The 24,167-nt window shown below is 37.8% G+C and overlaps 2 protein-coding genes across 4 annotated transcripts in view; one reads left to right on the forward strand and one right to left on the reverse strand.

Annotated features, from left to right (window-relative positions):
• The first annotated feature begins 1,158 nt into the window (after positions 1-1,158).
• On the forward strand, positions 1,159-9,500 carry LOC121859537 (Golgi SNAP receptor complex member 1-like). The gene is made up of 3 exons (XM_042356416.1): positions 1,159-1,440; positions 4,491-4,626; positions 5,083-9,500. Exons 1-3 carry the CDS (start codon positions 1,256-1,258, stop codon positions 5,470-5,472), a joined length of 711 nt encoding a protein of 236 aa, XP_042212350.1. The 5' UTR covers positions 1,159-1,255; the 3' UTR covers positions 5,473-9,500.
• A 3,213-nt stretch (positions 9,501-12,713) lies between these two features.
• LOC121859538 (serine/arginine repetitive matrix protein 1-like) overlaps positions 12,714-24,167 on the reverse strand; it is a 32,880-nt gene continuing 21,426 nt past the window's right edge. For 2 of the 3 annotated variants that reach the window (XM_042356417.1, XM_042356419.1), the window contains 3 exons: positions 23,058-23,328; positions 16,372-16,470; positions 12,714-13,875 (listed from right to left, as the gene is read on the reverse strand). In XM_042356417.1, the coding sequence (XP_042212351.1) occupies positions 13,753-13,875; positions 16,372-16,470; positions 23,058-23,328 (493 nt within the window). In that variant the 3' untranslated portion in view covers positions 12,714-13,752. The remainder of the gene's footprint in view (positions 13,876-16,371; positions 16,471-23,057; positions 23,329-24,167) is intronic. The other variant, XM_042356418.1, reaches the window with a different exon arrangement.

Below are 24,167 nucleotides of genomic sequence, written 5' to 3' on the forward strand. Positions count from 1 at the left end.
CTGATACATAGGTGGATAGTTACATATATGGATAGTTGCATAAATAGATGGATATACATACATACATGCATACTTACATACAGTGCAAATATAAAAGTAATGTGCATAATATAGATAGATACATAATTATTGATACCTTAGTACTTATTGACATTATGATGAGAAGAGGTCATCACCGTTGAATGAAGATCTTGTGGAGAGTTACAGTGAATATCAATACATTTCTCCCACGTAAATTGTTTTATTAAACATTTATTATAGAAGAGAATGAAGTAAGGAACAAAGCAGACAACCAAGGACTGAAATTTATCAAAATGTTTTGGTGAAATATAACTTTCTTTGTTGATTTTATATTGCTGGCACTACATAATCTAATGTAAATCCTGATAAATGACTCGTATAATAGTTGTGTGAGTATGTTATATGTTTGTGCAAAGGACCTGTTGTTAGAATAGCGTAGATGTATCTAACTGTGCCACTACAAATATTTATGTTCGCCGTTTCTCGTTTCTCTGACAACATAAACTTTCAGAAACGATACAAATATTTTTCATTAGATTAATAATGGCTTAAATTTTTATATTTATACACTATGATTATTTTGAAGATTATATATTAATGCTACATTAAAGTTTTTGTACTGCTTAATAAGTGACTGCACAAAAACAAATTTCGTCGGTATTTTTACCAAGAGGGTTATTAATCATCATTTCTACTTATAAAAATCCAATTATAATAGTTTAAAATAATATGCTGTTCATTATTCAGACAGTTTGTTACTTCCTATATCCATGAGGTGTTAGAGATGTGCCTCTCCAGGCTCCTTGTACGAGGTGACCAGTGTTGGAAAATAATGACGACTGATATTGCAGCGCTATTCATTTTTTTTAAGTAGATATTCAAAGAAAAAATTAATCTAAAAATCCCTATATATTTATAGTAATTTTACGCTATATTGTTTCGGTTTATATTTTATAAAATTTACATAGTTCCATGGCGGTGTTCGTGGTATTTTATTTACATTAACTATTTTGCCTTAGCAACGTGTAAAATTTGTTCTGTTATATCAAGATCACAAAGTAAAAATTACTTCAGGGTATATTTGTGTAATGATTACTAATTGATATATTTTTCAAAAAAGTTATTAAAAATATTATGAATTTATATTTTTAATCGGTACATGGATGAACACAATACGGGTAAAATAAGTTGATTTAGTATCATTATTAAGTGACGTATACAGACACATAGACAAATGTCAACAACAGCAGAAAGTGAAGTGAAAATGTCCTTTGAAGATTTAAGGAAACGAGCTCGACAGTTAGAGAGTGAAATAGATGTTAAGTTGGTATCCTTCAGTAAAATAGCTGCCAGTTATGGATCAAATTCGGCAGCCAATGCAAACAGTGAAACTGTGGCCCTGCTCTCAGGGGACCAAATGTAAGTGTACACTAATACTTATTAACAAACTATTATTGTTTTGTGGGGATATAAAAGTTTTGGCTTGCATGAAAACTAAGGTAAAGATTCATTTAATGCCATAAGGTCCTTATTTGGGTATTATTGTGTTTAAACATTCCCATTTCCTACCACTAATCTATTATCATATTCTAATAAGACGTCTAATTATAAGATCATTTTCATCTATTACATTACCGCCGGAAATGTATATTAACGGAGATAACAAATCCAAAATTTTCTTGATTTTCTTTCATTAACTTGGGCCATTTATCATGTACTTCACCTTTCACATTGTGTCTCCTTCATGCACATGCATTCCCGTATAAGTCACACGACCAATCAAAAGCCTTTTTTTTTTGGCAACCAATTAAAATGATTTTGGGTTTAATTCGCAGTTTTTTTGGACCAATCAAAATCGATTTTTATTTTGGGTCTCATATTTCGAAATTTAAGTTCAGTTCCCACCATGGAAGCCTGCAATGGGTGTCACTTAAATTATATAGAGTTGATTGCGAGTTTTTGGGAAAAAACGAAGAAACTATAGCATTTTTTTGATCGCATGGTGTTCTTCCAACCTCAGTAAAGTGTACTAAGAGCAAGACTGAATGTAAATATCGCAAAGACCAACATATGTGGCGTTGTGTAAGAATCTCAGAATCCAACGACGAACAAGAACCTGGTCTCCAGGCCAACTAAGGTAAGAAATAGGTGATTCCATCATTTGGTGAGAGTCAGTTAGGTCAGGTTAGGTTAGGTTTTTCTAGTCTGTTTTTGGTGTATTTTCTATTCGCTTAGCAATTATTTTTTTCGAAAAAGTCTTGAAAAAAATTAGATAAATAAACCCGGCCAATTTCCGCCGTAAATGAAGGTCATATTCGGTCTAAACACACAAATACACTAGAAAAGTATATTTTAAACTTTCTAACAGAGTGGGAGGTGGAAGTTCAAATTTACCTTTATTTGTTTGGGGGCTGGATGTTTAGGGAGATATAAACACTCACGAACAACAACAATGGTTTACCTAAGGGGGAAGGGTTTTGAGGAAGATGTGGGGTTAAAACACTATTACCATAAACACAGGTTAATATATATGACTAACCCGCCCACGAGTTATTTTCATTGCTGTTTATTTTCTTACATTATTTTCATCAGTGAGTTGTGATATGATAACCATTTCTTGTAGAAATTGTTCGTTTCATGGATAATTAGGCACCTAGGCAAGCACTAAATTGAATTAGAACATAAGAAAATAAGGAGTCTGCAATAGGTCGGTTGGCCTGTGCATGGCAGCTCCTGTCGAGAGTTACTACCACTCTCTATCATCCATGAATCTATCTAGCTTCCTTTTAAAACTTTCCAGTGTTCCAGCACTTACTACAAAGTTGCTAAGCTTGTTCCACTCATCCACCACCCTATTAGTGAACCAGTTCCTTTCTATCTCCCTCCTAAACCTAAACTTATCCAACTTAAAACAGTTGCTTCGAGTCCTATCCTGCACGGATATTATAAGAACTTTATCTATATCTTCTTTATTGATTCCTTTCGCCCACTTAAATACTTCTAGCATATTTCCCCGCACTCTTCGGCCGGTAATTTGACGCTGATGCTCTTTCTCCCTTCTTGAATATGGGTACTACATTTGCCTGTTTCCACAAGTCTGGCACAACTCCCGTGTCTAATGATTTTGTAAATAAATTTACGAGGGGTCCGCTAATCTGTTCCTTACATTCTTTCAAAACTTGAGGGAAAATTTGCACAAACTAAAATAGTGTCCACTATAAAATAACAGTGAAAGTCCGGCATTTTTATAATCGTATTCAATCAATTTCGGCCGCGTGTTAGTCCTATATAATTACCCAAACATCAAATAAAACTTTGAAAACCTTACCTAACTTTCTGTAAAAATCGTAATACTATAAAATGAAACTTGGTAATCCTTGAGGAGTATTTGGTATTATTTTAGTTTTGGTCATCCTGGGAGACTTAGGAATTTATTTATTGAAATCAATAGTTTAGAAAATTTTAAGACAATTTTTCTATGACGTTTCCTTCACAAAAGACATACATACAGTATAGTCTCGGTTTACTCTGATTTTTTATATGTGGTTGGTCATTTACGCGGCACCTGTCCAGACGCGCCAATTATTAGTTACGCAGTACATTCCTGAATTTACGCGGGAAGCGGCGCGGACAAGCTGCGCGCTAGGTCGCTCATATGTCACCGCTGACGTCAGATGACGTTTCGGACTGTGATTGGGCCACTTTTAAAATACTATCTATAAAACAACATCTGTGGAAAAAATAAACGAAATCGAACAACTCCTTCTGGTGTTAGCCATCTCCTCCAGTACACTGTACTGTATTACCAAAAACTTACCTTATGTAACCAATGAAGAGAATAAAGTGAAGTCACTTTTAGCAAGACTTTCCAGGCAGAAAAGTGCTAGACTCACGAAAAAAATGCTAGATTTGTTGAAGATGACCTAAATTTTACATTCAGAGAAAATTGCTTTATTTATTTCTGAATGGGCATTATAATGAATTCTGGGGTTATTTTTCTTTATTTTCTGACCTGGGTTTGTACGATCACATGTAAAAACACGAAGAGAATTATTTAGTGCTCCTTGACTTTGTGCAACCATTGTCATTGCTGGTGATAGTGGGTTGTACCTCCATGAATATTAATTTGCACCAAAAATAAAGATTGTATTCTTTTAAACCACCAGTAGTTACATAAAAGAAACCCCCTTTTTCTTCTTTTTTTAGATTCCAATCTATGTACTATACTGTACTGTACTGTTCTGTTCTGTTATGTACAATTCTCAAGTGGATGGTGTGAGACAAGAGAGGAAGTCAGAGAAAGAAATGGAAGAGTGGATAAAGTTGCTGGATGGATGGTATTTGAGTGGTTTGGGGAGGTTTTGTATGATGTGACAGATGGAGGTGTTAGGGCCATGTTGTGAAGACAAACTGTATACAAGGGAGAAGTCTAGATTAATTAAACTAATTACCAGTTTTTGTTTACGCAGGTATGAGACGATTTCAGTAGAGTTGGAGCAGCTGTTGGCCAGCCTCACAGACATAAACGAAAGAATGAACAGTTGTCCTCATGGGTCTTCAGTTGCCACCATACACACCCTACAGCGCCACAGGGACATTCTTCAGGTAAGCTTTTATCAGAATATTTTAGCTGAATATGTCACTCCATCTCTAGCCTTTCTTTGCCTAACTGATAAAAATATTGTGTGTATGAGGTACTGTATTGATTTTCAAGTATTTTACGGCTGAATATAGTCAGTGTTCAACTCTTAGCTGCTATTATTTTTTATTTGTGTGAGATTTTGACTATACTGTATTTCTCAAACTATAAACTAATGAAACAAATATTATTTGTGTGTTAGTTTGTGAAACATTCATATTGTGCAGTTGGGTTTAGGATGTTCGTAATGGAATGTCCAGAGATAAATACTGTAGCAGCTTAATATACATTGTTTAGTAAGCTATCTGGCTTATCACATTCCTATTAGTACAGTACTATACTACAGTATACTGTACACGGATTACAATAAGGAACATAAATCCACAACTAATAATAAATTTGGTAAATAATTATTTCAACAGGACTATACACATGAATTTCAACGCACAAACAATGCCATAAAATCAAGAAGAGAGCGAGAACAGTTGCTCGGTAGTGGGAGGAACAACAGCAAGAGTCTGTCCGGTCTCTCTCGGCGGGATCTTTACCTCAAGGAAAGTGAACATCTTGCTAACACTGAGGGAATGGTTGACGAACAAATCACAATCGCTGTCGAAACGAGAGATCACCTCAAGAGTCAGCGGGAAGCATTCAAGATGATACAGACTAAAGTGAACGACCTGTCCAACAGGTTCCCTCTCCTTAACACACTCATGACCAAAATAAACATTCGTAAAAGGCGCGACAGTCTGATTCTCGGCACCATCATTGGCTTGTGTTTAACTTTCATGCTTTGGTGGATGTTCTTCTAACAACGTGACTGCTTCACTCTCCTTCCCTGTATGAGGAAAGGTAATTGATGAAATACTGTAGTGCTATTTTCTTCATACTAAAGGAGGTGTTGATTTATGCTATTATATAATTGTTATGCCTATATGCTGTTCTTTGTAACTTATATAAACAATTTATTGGTGATATTATCCTTAAAGAAACACACACACACTCACACAGTTTTTGATTAACCAGATTTCTTTGAAGAGGAATTCTACAATAACTGGATATGTGAGAGGCACAAAAGTAGAGCGTAAACCTTCTAGAATACTGTACAGTATATGAGAGCCTTGTAAACAAAGATATAGATAAGATGAAGTTGCCAGTAAGGTAGGGGCTCATTAGAGGCACATAAGGAGCATTGTACAGTACACTATGATCTTGATAACATATAATCCATAATATGAATGTACTTGTAAGGTCATGACCCAATTTCCTAATACAGTAATACCCAATTATAATGGAAAATGAAGACTGAACTCAAGCCAATAAGTTTGGGGTTCATTAAGACTCAGAACCTAATGGGTTCCATGTTTTAAAACCCAATTTTGATGGAAAATTAAGATTTAGCTTTACACTATACCATTAACCACTTGTGAAAGGGGTCCCCTCACTGCTCAATATAATCATCTAGTGTTAGCCAAGTAAAAGACTATTAAAAGTGGCGTCCCTATAATACCATTCAAGTTAGGTGCTACTGGGACAGGGCAGCACAAGTCCTGATTATCCCTAGATTTTATGACACTAACATTGTGATTGTGCCATTATTCATGGTTGACAGTACAGACCTACACACACTCATATATTGTACAGTACTGTGTATATAATCATGGTTTATTTGATCCCTGTGTGAAGAACATCAATAGTTTTAGAAAGATCTTTGTCTTGTGACTGGAAAAGTTTGACTTTATTCAGACTTCCAGTTTAGCTAAGTTGCAATTAAGTGATGTTTACTGTGTGTGTGTGTGTGCATGCATGCATGCGTGTAAATATACAGTACTGTATATCAATATTAATACCGTACAGGAATGATTTACTGTATAATAAACTTTTTATTGATTAATCTGATGATTCATAATAACATTTGTTTCATTCAAGTAGTCTGGTAAAAATTGCTGTTATATATCAGTACTGTCCATTACACTTATTGTATTCTTAACAATATTATCTATATTGTACAATATAATTGTTTTATATGACTACATTGATATATCATTGCATATCTGGCAATCATCAGATGGCTTAAGTAATTGGGCTGCTTGTTAAGGGGTTTTGGTATTCAGTTATCTGTAGTAATATGGTTATGGTTCATCTACAGTATACTGTATGTACCAGTCATCATTCCTTGCCATAAACACCACCAACACATATGTAACAGTTGCCCTCTAGGGACAGTAGACCTGATTGAGTCACTTTTGCTCAATTATCATCAAGGCTACTCTCCATCATCTAGATTTCAGGCCAGTTTGCTATTTTGAATTTCGATCCAAGCCATGTTACCAAGATCAGACCCCGTCCAAGTGGCACTTCCCGGTACAGCTGTCATAATACACAAAGCCAAGTTTTATGGCCCTGTTGTGACACATCAGAGTACTGGCTCATCTGTCACAATGTATTAAGACTACTGTACTCTCAGGTCTAAATTGATAATTTCTTAAGGTTAGTGGACATTCTTTACTAATCTCTCGAAGGCCTGGCTGGTCTACAGTATATACTGTACTGGAATGGTTAGCTTCAGTCTTCTGGTGCAATATCTTTCTCAGTTCACCTATTAGTGTTTTTTTTTTCTTTATGAGCAACATCATAGCCATAGTCCTGGTGTTAGTTGGCTTATGGCAAAGTGTAAACCAATAAGCTAGTTGCTGGTTTGGGGCTCACTGGAGAACCAGGCTTGTTTCAGAAGCTTATCTGAATGCTAAATCCTCCTTTCCTAGTTCATTGAGGATTTGGTATGTTTACCTTTGATATTCATGATTTAATCATATGTGATCATTCAGAGGGTCTCCAGTTAGCTCATATTGGTTAGGATTGATCTGTGAAGTGCCTTCCTGATAAGTGTGTGAGAATCTGTACCGCTATTGTAGCTGCAGATCAGAGGGAGCCCCACCAATCACTTGGGAGAGCTTACAGTACTGTGAGCTGCTCTAGTCAGTTTTAGTCCCCAGGGGACACAGGCAAGGTATAACTTATGAAAATACTCCCATTGATTATTAAAAAAGCAGGTGAATCATAAATGTGGTTTCAATTAAATTGTTAGGCGACCTAAACCTTTTGTGAATATTTTTCGTGTACTTGATATACCTTTGTGTTATTGTGACTGATTCTTTAGCTGGACTCATGGTTAGATATTAATAACTTATGGGGGAAAATAGGTTCCATTCCTGAGCTCCTGAAGAGCCCAAACAAGTTTTATATCCTGCTGCTATAATGACGGTCCCTTTATGAACTAGTGGGTAAGATTTTCAGTCCTACTTGAACTTCATGTTTCTTTTAATCTTTTTCTTAAGAATTAAGTAAAGATACAGAGTTTTGTTGTGTCTCTCGTGGTACATTATATCATTCCCTTAGGTATTAAGTGTTAGTTTTAGGTTTCATGATGGTGCATTAAGTTTTGAATGTGATGGATCATTGGAATTTTCCAATAATTCTGTGGGTATTTTTCACTTTCTTACTTGCCTACACAGTATTACATAATTTATGCATGGAAATGATTTCACCTGACTCTTCTCCCATTAGACTATTGGTCCAATTTGTCTGGGGCTCTGATGACCTTTGGCAAGTGGCCAGAGGTCCAAAGATATCACTAAAAGATGGAGATTGGGTGAGTTGGAAAAATATTACAAATCTGACCCCATGAACAGTATATAACAAAGGATCAACTTTCCTTTAACAGGGTATGTTAGTCTAACTGATCCATAATGTACCTCCACCACCTTCTTGCCTACCAGGCTTTGGGTTATGGTATGAGAGCTACATGACAAAGGATAATCACCAAAGTGGAAGAATAACTCTGAAAACCTCTTTTTCTGTCAGAACTTGTAGCCAGAATCACTCCCCTCCTCTCTCTTAGTAACTTAGCTGACTGAAACAACTTGCACAATAGCAGATAATCAGGTGCCTATTGATCAGTCTTTGCTCTGGTTATACCTTCCTCCTGGAGGACAACTGTTGTATATCTCCCTCATTTGAGTTTGGCAATGTCACTGGGTATGGAAGTGTAATTGTTTTATCCAAATACATCAATAAATCATCCCTAGCTACATTGTGAGGTAATATCTGAATACCATAAACCTCCACAAAGATTGTTACAGGCAACACCTGACTGTAGGTTCTGTCAGAAAAGGGAATTGAAGATCAATGATTCATTTTAAGCAATAATGTAAGAATTTAACCTTATTATCATCTCTGATTTTAATGAAATATCCAAAGCACCATTTACTATGATGACATTCAGCAATCAACTTAGAGCATTATATGGTAGTTGGAGGGCGGCCATGTTAGCGCTTGCAATTAAACTAACCATTTTTGCCATGGCGCTTTTAAATTTATTGCAATTTTAACCTATTTGTGTGATGGTTTTCAATGTGGTGTATTACTTCTCTCAATATGTTAATACATTTATTTTTAAGAAACAACCACTAGTTCTCTCACTATGCTATTATCATTGCACTGGTTGGAATTTCTCTATTTCTTCTAATTATGTTTTGATACCGTTCCTTCCTCTTAAGCAATTGAAGGGCGTGTATTTTTTGGTTGCAAATGTACTGCCCAGGTTCGAGTGTAATTGCAAGGTCTAAAAATGCTTGATTTGATTGTTCAGTAAATATTATTTGGACATTTCAGTTTGGAAGTAATTGGAGTGCATGTTGACAATGTTATCACCCACAGAGGTAGCCAGAAGGGTGTCGTGTAGAGTATGTATGTATGTATATAATTGTAATGTTCTTGGATTGTCGATTGTCTCTTCAGTCCTTTGAGATATATTTATAAATATAGCTAAAAGTAAATATTTTTTCTTTTGATTCTACCATTTAAGCACTGAACTTATTAACAATCCTGGTATTACATTGCAGGAATCAGTAGTCACTTTTTCACTTCATTGACTTATTGCAATAGACATGTTCAGCCATAGGAAACGTGTCACATTTCCTCTATACAGACAGTCCCCGCCTTACAACAGGGATACGTTTCTGGATCCTGCTCGCAATTCGAATTGTTGGCAAGACAGAAGTGTGAATTCCATAGTTTAGGTTAGAGCACAACCCTCCCCATTCAAAAGAACAATATCCAATACATAATTTATCATGTAAATACTGGAAATATAGTGGTTAAATAATACAGTTGTACCCCACTTAACGCGGTCAATAAAACCCAGAGGGTACCGTGTTAAGTGAAATCCGCGTTAAGTGAACAACAGAACATATGGGATTAATTCCAATAGAAACCAGCCCGACCCCCAAACTCCACTTTTTGACGACACATAACTATGTTGTAGTAAAAATTTTATCTTAACTTTATGATGGTATGAAAAAACAAGTTATATAGAAGAGGTTAGGTTAGGAAAAATAAAGGTCAACATAGGAAAAATAAAGGTTAACATAGGAAAAATAAAGGTTAGGTTAGAGAAACTAAAAGTTAGGTGGAACACTTACGGTAGTAGAAGAGATGGGTCGGCGTACAGGGATGGAGGCTGGTTCCGAGGCAGAGGGCAGGCTACTGGCCCTCAGGTGAGTCACTATCACTGTCACCCACAGTTGTTATGGCCTCCCTGACAAATCCCTCAAAGTCATCTTCACTGTCTCTACCTCTGTCACTATCACTGGCTTGGGCTGGCTGTGGTGGGTTGCGGGCGAAGAACTCGGTTATGCTTTTTTGACGGCTGGTGTTTATGTTGTCTTGGTACACCGTGATGTACGGCTCCATAGCCTGCACCAGCCGGGTATGGAAGACTTCATAGCGGTCATCGTCATTGTCGCGGGAAAGGACGGACTTCATTTTCTCTGCAAACTCTATGGCACACTTAATATCACTATGACTTAAACTGTGTTCTTCGGAGAATGACGCACCTTCTTCCTCCTCTTCACTGACGTGTTCTTCTTCCAACATCTCGTCGGCAGTCACTTCAGGATCTCTGATCACCTCCAGGATGTCTTCGTTGGTGGTCTCGGAGAAGCCTTCAGCTGTAATATTGAGCGCAGCTTCTCTGGCAAGGTCCACTGCTACTGCAACAGTCTGAACCTCACCAGTCACAGGTTCACTCCTCCTCTCACCTGGTATGCCATGCAACACATGTCTCCATGCGTGACGAATCGTAGCAATAGTCAGCAGATCCCATGCCTCCACCAAGAAGTCTACAGCTTGTTTAACGTTAAACTTCTTCCAAAATTGTTTGACGAGAAGTTCTTGAGTCGCCACCTCTTGTTCCTTGTCCTCGTCGCTTTTGCTCTCGCTGTCGGTGTCACCCAGCATACGCAACTCATCCTTGGTGTTGGTAGAGTCGTTCAGGAGCTTGAACTTCTTTGCAGAGTACGCAGCTTTCACATTGCAAATCAACTCCTGGTCCATGGGCTGGATTAATGACGTAGTGTTGGGAGGAAGGAAGACCACTTTTACGTTGGGGTGACGATCCATAAGTAGGGGCGAGTGTCCAGGTGCGTTGTCAAGGAGCAACAAAATATTGAATGAAACATTCTGTTGCTCGCAGAATTTCTTCACGTCAGGAACAAAACAGTTGTCAAACCAGAAGAGGGACAGAGAAGAGGACATCCACGCCTTACGTGCGGTTAGCCAGTGGACATTAAGCTTGTTCATGTCCATATTCTTGTAGGCGTGCGGCTTGCGGGCTGTGTGAATCACCGATAACTTTGGTTTACAGGTACCGGAGGCATTGGTGGTAAACAGGACGGTGATGCGTTCCTTCTGCAACTTCCGACCCCTTACCTTGCTGGCAGACTGGACAACGAAGGTCTTGGAAGGTAGCTTTTTCCAGAAAAGACCAGATTCGTCCATGTTAAACACCTGGTCGTCAGTGTACTGTCCTTCCTCCATAATCTCACGTAAGAACGGAGGAAAATCTCTAGCCGCCACACGGTCAGCACTCGCTTCCTCACCACCAATGTTGATGTTGGTGATCTTGTTCCTCTTCTTAAACCTATGCAGCCAACCAGAGGAAGCATTGAAGGGTTTGGGCTCTGCAATTCCCAGCTCACGTGACACTGTTGCGTATAGCTCGCGTGCGTACTCCTGCACTGAGCGCATGTCCACCGCCATGTTGCGTCGCGCCTGACGAATCAAATAATTCACCAGCAAATTTTCCACTTTTGCCAGCACCCTGTTCTGGCAATACCTGATAGATGAAGCACCTGCAGACTTTGTGCTCTTTGATCTTGGCTGCATCCTTCTTGATTGTGCGAATCATAGATTCGTTGACGCCATGCTGGCGCGCGAGATCAATTTGCCGTGTTCCTTTCTCCAAATCTTGAACAATTTGGTACTTCACCTCGTAGCTTAAGGAACGTCGTGTCTTCTTTGGCTTAGTGCCGCTGGGTCAAGGTAAGGAAAGGTCTCTCTGGTGGCGGTGGTGGTCCGGCGAAAGCCATTTTACGTAACAATGGATGCGCGTTTACACGGTGGGGCCTTGAGGGATGAAACTGCCGCGGCTAGGTCAAGCGTCGTCTTTCCTCCCTCCCTCCCCCGGGTGGTCACGTCATAATACTTTAAGCCAATTACAGCTTGCAGCAGAGGGGGGGTAGGGATGCATGGCCAATCACAGTCCGATATGTCATATGACGTCAGTGATAACGCAACAAAGACACACACTGCGCAACCTTACCGCGCCGCTTGCCCAAGCTGAGGGAGGAGGAGGGAGAGGCGAGAAGCACAGGCAGGCAGCGCGTGGGGCAAATCTAAAAATAGCGTCTCGAGCCGGACACTCACCGGACACTCACCGGGTATATGTGGAAAAAATCCGTGTTAAGTGAAAGTTCGCTTCTGGCGAGGCACCGCGTATATGAAAAATCGCGTTAAGTGAAACCGCGTTAGGCGGGGTAATACTGCATAAAATTATGAAAAGGTAAAAAAAATGGTATTTTAATTACAAAATTGTATTGGAATCCCATTCATAAGTCTGGATGATCGCAAATTGGGTGGTCATAACTCGGGGACTGCCTGTTTATTTCCCAGTACATATTATTTTGGGTTGTAATTCAGTTATACACAATAGCATTTTTGTACAAAATCTTTATTAACAGTTTACAATTAATCACTAATTCACATAATTACAATCTCTTAATCAGAAACTAACACTTCCAGTTAAGAAATATATATATGGCATATCACACACTGCCATTTCATAAAAAAAGTTCAGGTTTAAAGAAATAATGTACTGAAAATAGTGTGCTTTGTAATGATATCAACATACTTGACTATTTTGTAATAAACCAAATGCAAAACATTGCTGTTAACAAAGAAATATACATAATTAAAAAAATAATTTGAAAAAACAAGCTACAGGACTGTTCCTTAGATTGTTATAAACATAAAATTAGGGAAATTAATATACTATAAAATATAATCAGGTTGACATACAGTGCCTCAATTATTATTTACCCTCGCAAAATTTCATAAATATAACCTTACGTCAGGAAGTGATATTAATTCCCATTCAATACAAACTGATGTAAATTTAGAGATTTACTGTACTTGCTTTGTCTCTTAAGTACCTGACATAGAAACATTAAATTTTTTCTGGTGTAAATAAAGTAACTTGCTCACACAAAGAGACATTGTTACATGTATTTGGTGTATTTATTTTTGACTGATTTCCTGTTGTGTGTATTTTTAACCAAAACCAATGAGGAGGAACAAGGAAAATAGATGAATATCCTCTTCACATACTCTGCCTCCTCACTTTCATGTAGCTTCTCCATTTTGCAACGAGAAACATCTATGCTATATTACACATTGTTATTATATATACTGTACCCAAGTTCTTTCACTTAACTTGCACAATGGAGCTCACTATCTTCCACATTTACGTACATAAAAAAAAAAAATAATAGCATGCACCATGGTATTAGACATGGTGTGGAGAGGAGTAATTTCTACATGGCACTCATCAATCAACAACCATATGAGGTCATGTAAATACCCTCGCCACAATTAAGGCATTAAACCCAACACTGGAGTGGTGTCTCGCTTAACATTCACCTACAAGCACAATTGTGTAAGCTTCTCAAACTTGGCATACACAATATTTGCATCTACTCCGATTCAGAGGCTGCAGATGATCGCTCTTGGCGTTTCATAGAGAGGAGGGCCTTCTCTCGTAGCTTGCGCTCTAGCTCTTCCGCTCCCAGACTCTCTCCTGACTCACTCTCTGACTCCTGAAGTGTGGGGAAATATCCAGTTATGTTCATTACAAGTAAGACGTACGAGAAATTCTACTGAAATATTCTTGAAAAAGAATAGTTAAGTGCTGTTGTAAAGTTTGACTGATGAACCAACACAAAATGGTGGGACCACACAAGATGAATCGAGATAGAACAGAAGTGAAGTACTGTATTGCAAATAATCTTAAGATCTTACAAAACAATGATCGATCAAGTGAATTACAGAGCTGCTGAGGGAAAGCAAGCTAGTGGGTACTGGGTCTGTTGAGGGAGAAATGTGTTGAATTGTTGAGCAACATTGTTCTGAGGACTCTCAGTAAATATGAGTGCCAAGAATGAGGAGAGACTGATAGAAATATGCACAAACAGATGATTGGTAATAAGGAATGAGTAATAAAAAAAAAAATCCCAAGCATAAATAGGAACAGTTTAATAGTGCATACAGATGGTAGATGCTGTAGCAAGATGAGGAGCAAAGCACTAAAGTTGTGTCATACCATTATTTAGAGGGACTGTATTATAGTGAGAATTAGTCTAAGGAAAGGTTCAACGATTATTAAAACCTAATAAGACTGAAGAGCTGAGGAAAGAGAATTTGAAAGACTTCAAGAAATGGAGGAAAAAGAGGACTCACTCAAATGTAAGCAAAGAGAGGATTGGTGAGAAAAGGCTGTAGTTTATGATGGTGTCCTCAAGTGTACAGCAGAACTGTGTTGGTGTAAGAGAATAGGAAGAAATGGTGGGACAAGAAGCTGACTGCTTATTACAAAGTAGACAAACATGCACAAGCATTTAGTGAGGCACGATGAAAGGAGTTTGGTAGAAATTTAAAGAAAAGCAAAGACGTTCATGAGGATACCACTGGGGTGCAAAAACCAAGAAAATAAATGAAAGACAATCAAGAGTGAAAGGTCATATATATTGTCAACAGAACAAGAAGGTGGTGCATTGAGACAGAAGGATATTAAAGATAGGGATTATTTACACCCATCATTATTTAGATGTAAAGCATAGACTTGGGATGAAAGCTAAAGAAGTAAATTAGAAAATTATTACAAGCTTCAAAAAAAAAAATCATCATCTATGTTTTAAGGCCATTTTATACATTAGTGTGTGGTACGTGATGCAGAGTAAAGATGTGGAAAGTCAGGGATGTAGATGTGGACAGCGTCAGATAGAGGTGCCCAAGGTCTACTGAGGTAATAATGGATTCTCTAAAGCTAGCAATTAAAAAGTAGCCCCCCCCTTCCCAAAAGAAAAAATATAATTAAAAAAAGAGGAAGAACAGAGTGATCAAATAACAATAAAAGAGAGGCAATGACATCCAAGAAGCAATGATGGGCAGAAATAACCCAAGACCAAGATGTCAAGCTGTGTCGAGTGTTGGATGTGCAGCTGATGGGTACTATTAGGTTGAGAAGAAATGGTATGGGAATACCATAGAAAAACACACTTGTAACAACAGTTAGAATATGTCCACAAACAGGGGGAGAGTATAAATTTGCTCTCATCTCCAGCCACCCTGATTTACAATAGGAAAAGTCTTAAAAGGGTGAACAAAATTTATGCAGTTCTAAAAAATAATTGTTTTCATGTCTCAATGTGATATTTTCAGTGTTCTTGTCACTCACAGAAAGGTGATACATTGCACATCTAACCTAGAAGAAAGTGCCCACCAAATGTGATCAAAATCATAACTAAAGAACATCCATTAAGTTACATTTAATCTTACCAACAAAGATAATCCTACCAAACTTTGTCAATACAGGTACAGTACAGTACAGTACTGTACCTGTATTTCATTATTAACAGAATATATATCGCGTGCTTAAAAAATAAACAAAAACACATCCACATATATCTGGACGGCGCCAGACACATTCTTGTCACACGGCCTCTGCTTCAAAGGGAAGGGAGCATACATTTATACGTAAACATATAAATTATATATAATACACCTTACAGGGTAAACCAGGTATTGTATTCAAAGTTGAAAACCATAATAAGCACACTATTCAAGTGATACATTATCAATTCTTCTCATAACTGACAATACTGACCAGCAATAATTTCAGTTATTGGATCTTTAAAAGTTATTTATATGCTACTTTCTGGAGATATGTATCCGAAACATCAAATCTTCGCAAAGAGTTTTTTAATACAAAATGTATGATTAGAAAACAGTTAAATTGTCAGTAAAAAAAGATTAACAAATGTATTTACAAAAGAATAAACTATATCAAACTGTGTTACAATGTTCTGGGGGCTGGGGTGTGATTCGGGGTCATAATATATCAAGTGACGGGTAAATCTCGGGGCCTTGTTGTGGAAAGAGAACACCATAGCAAAACTCATCTGGTAAAGCAGCTAGAAAAACTGGATGAGGGAGAGTGTGATGCTCTTGGTTTCAGCCATCTTGTGCGTGCGTGCCATAGTGAGAGAGAGCTGTGGCAAGAATGGAAAATATTACTTCCTATCACACTAGCTCACCTCATGCCTGTGTTTCTTGTGCTTCTTGTGCTTCTTTTGTTTCTTGTGTTTTTTCTTCTTGTCCTTTTTCTTCTTTTTCTTCTCCTCTGCTTCTGATACCTTTAAAAAATATATACAATCTGTCATCAAAACAAACTCCTCGTTTGCTGAGATTGGGAAAGCATCTGGATATTTGATCACCCAACACCATCTATGCTGTTTGCTCTCTCCTCTGCCACAACACCAATATAAGCATAAAATTTGATGACACCAAAATACAAATCCATTTAGCTTCAATTAGGTGTTTGGTAAAGGTTCAGCTGTTTTAAATATGACCTAACATTGGGCAAGAGCAAAATTACTAGAGTACCAGGGTGATTTTTTATTCGAGAACCCTAAATAATTTCCATGCACTAAAAATCATATCAGTTAGGCACCTAATATTTTGCATAAATGTAGCCTAATGTTACAGAAAGAAGTGGCATGTTCCCGAGAGTTATCAGGTATCACGTGACCTGTCAGTGGCGTTTAACATTTTTCACTCAAGTCATGCCATGATGCTCACAACGCATACAAACACAGTGAGCACCATGGCGTGACCGAATGAAAAATTTTAAATGTCACAGACAGGTCACGTGATACCTGATAACTCTCAGTATCATGTCATGTCTTTCTGTAACATAAGGCTACATTTATGCAAAATATTAGGTGCCTAACTGATAGAAGTTTTAGTGTATGGGAATTATTTATAGTTATCAGATAATAAAAAATGCCCTGTATGCATGTGTGTGTGTATATCAAATCTGGCATTCCAAAACTCAGTTCCATTCAAAAAACAGAACTGGTGTTCCCACACACTTAAGTTTCTTGTTTACATTAACCAACATGTTGGATTTACAGTGAAACCTCTATTTAATGGATTATATGGAGATCAAAGTCTGTTATGTCTAGGATTCGTTAGATGTGAAACCTCCATCTAACAAACTGTACTGGTATAGATATGAAAGACCGTTATATAGAGGCGTTGTTAGATGTAAACCCCCCCCCCCCCATGTAACAGATTATATGGAGGTTTCACTGTTTGTGCAACTTTTACTATTATATTTTCCCTTATCTGCAGTCGCCCACAGGTATAGTGCTTCACCCCTCAGCAGCCTTTCCGAACATGTGACAAATTCGGATCGTAGTCAAACCTTCTTTACGGATATTACATCTATCATATCACCGAGCACAAATATTAACGATAAATATCTTGTTGGCTATATGTTCAGAGAGGCCACCGAGGGGTGGAATACTATACCTGTGGGTAATTGTACCTCACAATGTCTTCTAAAAATACAACTTACCCATAGTAAAATGATGCTTTAAAAAGAATCTTCATTCACTCTCAAATATACGAAAGTTCATTTCTTGTTAATTTTGTGATGGTAAAAATCATAAACTGCAGTCAACATAAACATGGTTTACTGTTGCAATCTCAATTTCAAACAACCAACAAACTCTAAAAATCTGCTAGTTAGGATGTCTATTACAGCAGTAAGGAAGATGGAAGATCACAAAATAAAGTAAATAAAATATATTTGAAGAGGAAAAGGGATATTACTAGAGCCTGGATGTTTAAGCATTTGATCATTAAAACCATTCAATTTGTTACCAAATAGCCAATTTTTATTAATTTTCTCAACAAAACTTTCCCCCTTTTCAGAGAGAAAATGTGGGCACAACATTTTTCTGCAATGTTGCTCCATTTTTTAGTTTCCTAAGAGGAATCTCGGCATCAACAAATGCTTTGCACGGGTTCCAACAGAAATTAAGATAACCGATCAGAAGCTGAAGTATACGAATTAAGAAAGCATGTACTGTACTGTGTTGACCAGTTTGGCAAGCATCAGTAGTTTTGTACAGTACTCTACTGCACTGTGCTTATATGTCACTAAAGGTTGAGTAACAAAGTCCTTTTAGTACAGTATGTAATTCACTAACTTATGGTATATTTTGCAAAATAATACTGCACAGTACTGCCCCATTTATAAACAACAAATTGTTACCAAACTAACTAAATTGGTTATGTTTTGGAGAAATCACTTTAGGCAATTGTAAAATAATAATGTGCTGCCCCATCAGTAGACAATACATTTCTGCCAAATTCGTCAACTAAATTGTTAACATTTCAAGAACTCTCTTTAGGCATTGTAAGCGAAATATGTCCAGCAGTGTTTGAAAGAAAACCGGCTGTCCCAAGCAGTACAATCCAAGCAGCAGTGCCGTGTAGGGATATACTGTACAGTATTCACATGTACTGTACTGTTTGACATTGGAAATTTTAATATTTCGTTATCAGCTTCATAGAAAGGAGCAGGATTTTTTTTTTCTTTAAGGACACACAAATAGTCATTAAAAACAAAGCAAAATTACGTAAAAATAAATGAAAATAAGAGACAAGGCAAAATAAAAAATTTTATACTGAAATTACAGAAATAAGCATTTCTATTATTTTGCCTGAACATCTGGGCTTTAGAGATCACCAAAAAAGGATCAACAATGATTATATACACATACCAACTTATTTAACCTGAACATTAAACACCCTATGATACCTGAGGGTTAAGTCAGGTTATCTTAATATTTAAATGGTTAATGATTAAGCGAAATAAGCTGGGGCGTCTAATCTTCAGATGAAAGAAAAAATTGGTAACAACAGTCAGACCCCAAGCTTGGGAGAGAGGAAACAATTTGGGCAAGGGGCAATGTGTAAGCCATAAGCATCTAAAGAGATTAATTCTAACAGTATTCTTCTTCATCTTTCCGAGATTAAATAAAAATATCTTTTCAGCGAAAAAAAAAAGCATGTATATCTGTGCGTAGTTATCAGCTGGTTTATCTGTTCTGAGCAGCACTGAGAAGTGGATGTGAACATGAGGTGGACTGTGATACTTAGTACTGTACAAAGCTTACAAAGGTGCAAGAAGAGCCACGTCTCTGGTTACTACAGGTAAGTGATGTTCATAACCTGATGAGGTAATGGAGTGCACTCACTATACACATAACATGTAGAAAAACTATAAATAATAGCCTCTGTCAAGTGTCCTGTGTCAGACAGTTCTGGCTAACCTGGTGAAGTGGCAACGTCGGAGACACACGAACAAGCACAGCACAGTGTAATCATTACTCAGCTCGGTGGTTAAAAGGGGGTGTTTAAGGCCAACTCTGCTGTGTTAATAACAATGAAAGGAAAACACAATGAATGTTTCATTGAGCTAAAGCAAATCTTTATTATTTCAACCTAAATAGGATGAAAATAAGCTGTGTACAGTGAACCCTAGATAACTCAGCATGGATATGGCCTCGGAATGTATTATAGTATAACTTGGGAAATGGCGAGATATGTAAAATTACATGGGAATATCTCGGCATATTTGGCCACCTGCATCACCTACCATGCATGTGTCACCAACCATGCCTCTGTGTCACCTATCAGGCAACTGTCACCTACCATACCTGTGTCACCTACCATGCCTCTGTGTCACCTACCATACCTCTGTGTCACCTACCATACATCTGTGTCACCTACCATACCTGGGCCACCTACCATACATCTGTCACCTACCATACCTGTCACCTACCATACCTCTGTCACCTACTAAGATGCTTCATTCTTCACCTGCAGTGCTGGTAAGTGTTACATTTGGTAATTAATGTACACAAACAGTATATGGGTTGATAATTTTTTATTGTATTTTTGTAGGAGGGAAAGTGCTTCGATAAGTCGGAATTTGGGATAACTCGGCAAGGTCAGAGCCCCATACATGCCATGATATCCAGGGTTTACTGTAATTTGCAAGCACGGGCTAAATACTGTCGAGGGAAGTTAACAACAGCATTGGGCCAGACTGGCCTCGCCTCCCCATGCTACACTGTCTGCAAAACACCTCTATTATGATAAACAATTATAGCCGTTTATTGCAAGACGCTTTAAGAAGCACGGATTAGCTAAGGCGTTAGCTTTCCCGGACTGCCATTAAAAAATACGGCATTGTACTGCGTTTTGGGAATAACTGTTGTACAACAGTCTTCAGAAAACAATAAAATTAGGAGAATTATTATTTGGACACAATACGGAAAGAAATAGTGAAGAAAATATATAGAAAAATATGGAAAGAAAGACAAAAAAGAAAAAGGAAAAAATTCAGTCAACAATAAATAAGAATAAAAAAAAATCAGGCCTGTTGTAATGTGAGTGGTCCAGGAGACCAGGGTGGGAGCCCTAAACCACACTATGTATGCTCTCATCTCGCTGCAGCTGTTCCCGTACATAAACACGCAATATGTCGAATTTCCGGTTCGTTGTAAGCATTAATTTTTGCATTGACAGAACTTAATCAAATTGTTCACCCTTATTTAAAGTATCTTATGAGTAATGATATTAAAGTTTTAACTATATTTGAGTAATTATCAATATTGTGACACTAGTCACCAACAGCTAATGAAATCGGTCAGCACCCACATAAAAGGGGCGGAGCCTAAACAGGTTACAACTAGGCACAATCCTTTTCAATTATTTCATGCCTTACGCTTTGTTTTAGGTCCTATTCAATATACAGTGACCTCGTTTAACGAACACCTCGGTTAACGTAATTTCGATTAACGAACTGCCTTCCATAAGGATCTTCAATTCGGTTAACGAAAAAAAATTCGCTTAACGAACTTCTTACGAACCGACCTCAACATGTTTTCGCTTGCACTGACCGGGCAACCAGCTTTAGTATCAGTCCGCCAATACATTAATCGGTTCTAGGGCTTAAATTCCTTACTATTTTTGTAAATATCAAGAAGTTTATACTATTCAATAATTTTAAAAGTTTAATATTCAATTTTTTAGTCATTTTAACAATTATTGAACGAAATTGAAGGTAAAGTGACTAGTTTAATGCGCGGCATCCAGCCTCTTAACACAGCAAACAGGCGTCAGTCTCTCTCTGTTTTCACTGGAGGTAACATCTTGCTTGAGACTCTCTTCAACTAAATGCTTTTTTTCTGTGTTTCCAAGCAAATTATTGGTCATTTTGAAATATATTTTATATATTGACAATATATAATGCAGTGCAGCATTGATTTAAAGAAAATAATCTTGAATTAAACCAGAGAGCTAAAATTTTATGGGTGAAATGGCACCATGGGGTGACTTCTCTTCCACCCCAATGCCTTCTCTTCTTCCTTCTCCTCCACCCCCATTCTAAATCCCATCATCATCATCATCATCCAGGAGCCTTCTACATACACACCTCAAAGTAAGTGAACTTTTCTACCATTTTTGTTGAATTTAGGAAATTTTCGGTGAGCTGGAACCAATTACCCAAAAACCCATTGAAACAATGGTTTCGTTAAATAACGAACGACCTTCTGAACGGATTGAGTTCGTAACCGAGGGCCACTGTATAGAATTATTTTTATTATTATATCACAGTTTTTTATTGCCATAAATGCCTCCAACTCGTCAATATTAATCAAAATTCTCCATGAGCGGCCATCATCCGCATTATTTCACCGGGAGAAATAGCCAATTGGTTGTTAGCTATTTGTGTTACTTGGGCCCTGTGAAAGGCTAACGCCTCATCGAGGTGTTAGCTCAAGTGTCATGCGCACAAATCAAAAGCAGCGTCTGCGCATACAGAATAGCTAACGCGTTAGCTATTCTGTGCATCAAAAATGTCTTACAATAAAATAACAGCCTTTAGTGTTCTAGAACGTCTTGTCATATCTGCCACCCTCCTTTATACACTACTCGTACCAAATACATTTACTTAACGTAAGTGCAGTGATGACGAGGTCACAGAGCGACCGTCTGGATACTTCACTCAGGCAGGTGAGTTGGCAGAGATATGGTTGATTCACTACATAACAATGTCTGGAAATTCGGAAGAAGTGATGCTGCCAACGGTCCAAGCTTACAATCTGCTCTACTGTATGAGGTGTAATTAATGTGAAGTCACGTTTTCATTCTCTCACGACCGGTCCCCTATCCAGGGCAATAGAGGGCTTAACAGCAGCAACACAACGTGTGCAGTTCAGACGTCCTCTAAGACATAACATCTTCCGTGCCAAAACATTTAAGTGAATTTGTTGATTGGAAAGAGTGCTGGATTACCTATTGGAATATTATGTTTATTTGTTTCTTGTGTTTTCAAGTTCAAAATATTGTAGAAAAATATAAATAAATTCCACAAAACACTAAGATTCCACCACAAACATATGTCTACATTAAGTTAAAAGTAATATAAAATACTTTACACTGGTCAATTTTACCAATTGCTACACCAGGCACACTAGTCAGTAAACAACACAAGATTTAAACAATAAGGAATTATGTCAAATATTCCACTTGGTTTATTCCTTTAGTTGTGATTAAGCCAGGTAACGATCACAGTAAAAATAGTTAGTTTATTCTTGAACTGGCAACTCAATCACTGGATATCCTTCACCAAGCTGGATGGTACACTTCACACCTCTGTCCACCTAAATAATCAATAAATACGTTTTGTAGTAAAAGCCAAATGAACTAGTGTATGCAGTTATAAGAATCATGCCATGCAAAGTGGGCCAGATAACCCAACTGCATGTGTCTCACAAGTTGCCAGATTACCGGGTCAGCCAGACCTGCCTGGCAAAGTACATTAAACTATAGATGAATCATTATGTCTCTGTCTTACCTCTGAGTCAGTGCTGCTGTCCCTCTTCTTATGCTTCTTCTTCTTCTTCTTCTTTTTCTTTTCCACTGGAGAGGAATCTCTGCTGGACGAGCCGTCGTCGTCCTCGTCGTCCAGAGAGCCATCGGCCGAACCAGAGTCCAATCGCCTCCTCTGTCTTGGTGATGCAGACGCTGTCACGGACCGCGATCTTCTCTTCGGGACTCTACGTGCTGTTCTGGCATCATCTGTATCAGAATCCTCACTGGCAGAGGCAGGATGATTATTTTCATTTCTGTAAATGGCATGTACATTTATTTGTAAGAAATTTGTACTTTACCATTACAAGACTTACAGACACCGGTAGTACTAACTGCATTTTACTGTACGGTAAGATCTCTATTTTCGCGCGATTTCATTTCGCGAGCACTACCCAATGTAACCAAGTCTTATATTTGGCGTAAAATATCGTGAATTTTGCGAGATCCAGCAAGCTGAATGCTGGCCGCCGTCTTGAATGACGTCACAGCCCTCATACCAGTTACAGTCATTTCTGCTACAAAGTGTGTTTTGTCAGCACGAAATGGTTGTAACGCAACTGATGAATAGGGGAACGCTGTTTGTAAAACACGAACTTTTGCATAGAAATGTTGGCTATAACACGATTCCATCCTCAACGTTTTAAGCATGGCACAGGGTTATGCAATGTTTACAGTTCATGTTCGAAGTCCCATGTTCAATTGATTCGTGTCTTTTGTTTTTGAAGCGTTTTTTGAGAGGTACAATAATACCTCGATTAACCGACCACATATGGGGGGAAGGGGCCGACGGATAATCCGAAAGGTCGGTTAATAGTAAATAAAGTTTACGGAAATAAAACATACATTTTCAATGTACCTATCCCTAACCTACCTCATGTAAGTCCCTCTATTCATTTTTGTTCATTTGCGATTCATATTTCAATAGAATTTGCTTTAAAACATTAACCACTTTAGTAAATAAATATGAACCAGCACAGAAACCGTGAATAAAAAATGGAAAAGTCAAAGAACATATGGCATCACAAAAATTGTGACCAAGTCCCAGGTTGCTGATCTGACTTTCTGCCTCATTTACACACAATTGCAGGGTCTC

This window comes from Homarus americanus, unplaced genomic scaffold (genome assembly GCF_018991925.1).
Source record: "Homarus americanus isolate GMGI-L3 unplaced genomic scaffold, GMGI_Hamer_2.0 scaffold7626, whole genome shotgun sequence".
Taxonomy (NCBI): domain Eukaryota; kingdom Metazoa; phylum Arthropoda; class Malacostraca; order Decapoda; family Nephropidae; genus Homarus; species Homarus americanus.

Bases quoted from the DNA above. Each gene is read 5' to 3' on its own strand.
- LOC121859537 (XM_042356416.1), top strand. From the start codon at position 1,256: ATGTCAACAACAGCAGAAAGTGAAGTGAAAATGTCCTTTGAAGATTTA. The intron at 1,441-4,490 runs GTAAGTGTACAC...TTGTTTACGCAG, and splicing joins CTGCTCTCAGGGGACCAAAT to GTATGAGACGATTTCAGTAG. The intron at 4,627-5,082 runs GTAAGCTTTTAT...TTATTTCAACAG, and splicing joins GCCACAGGGACATTCTTCAG to GACTATACACATGAATTTCA.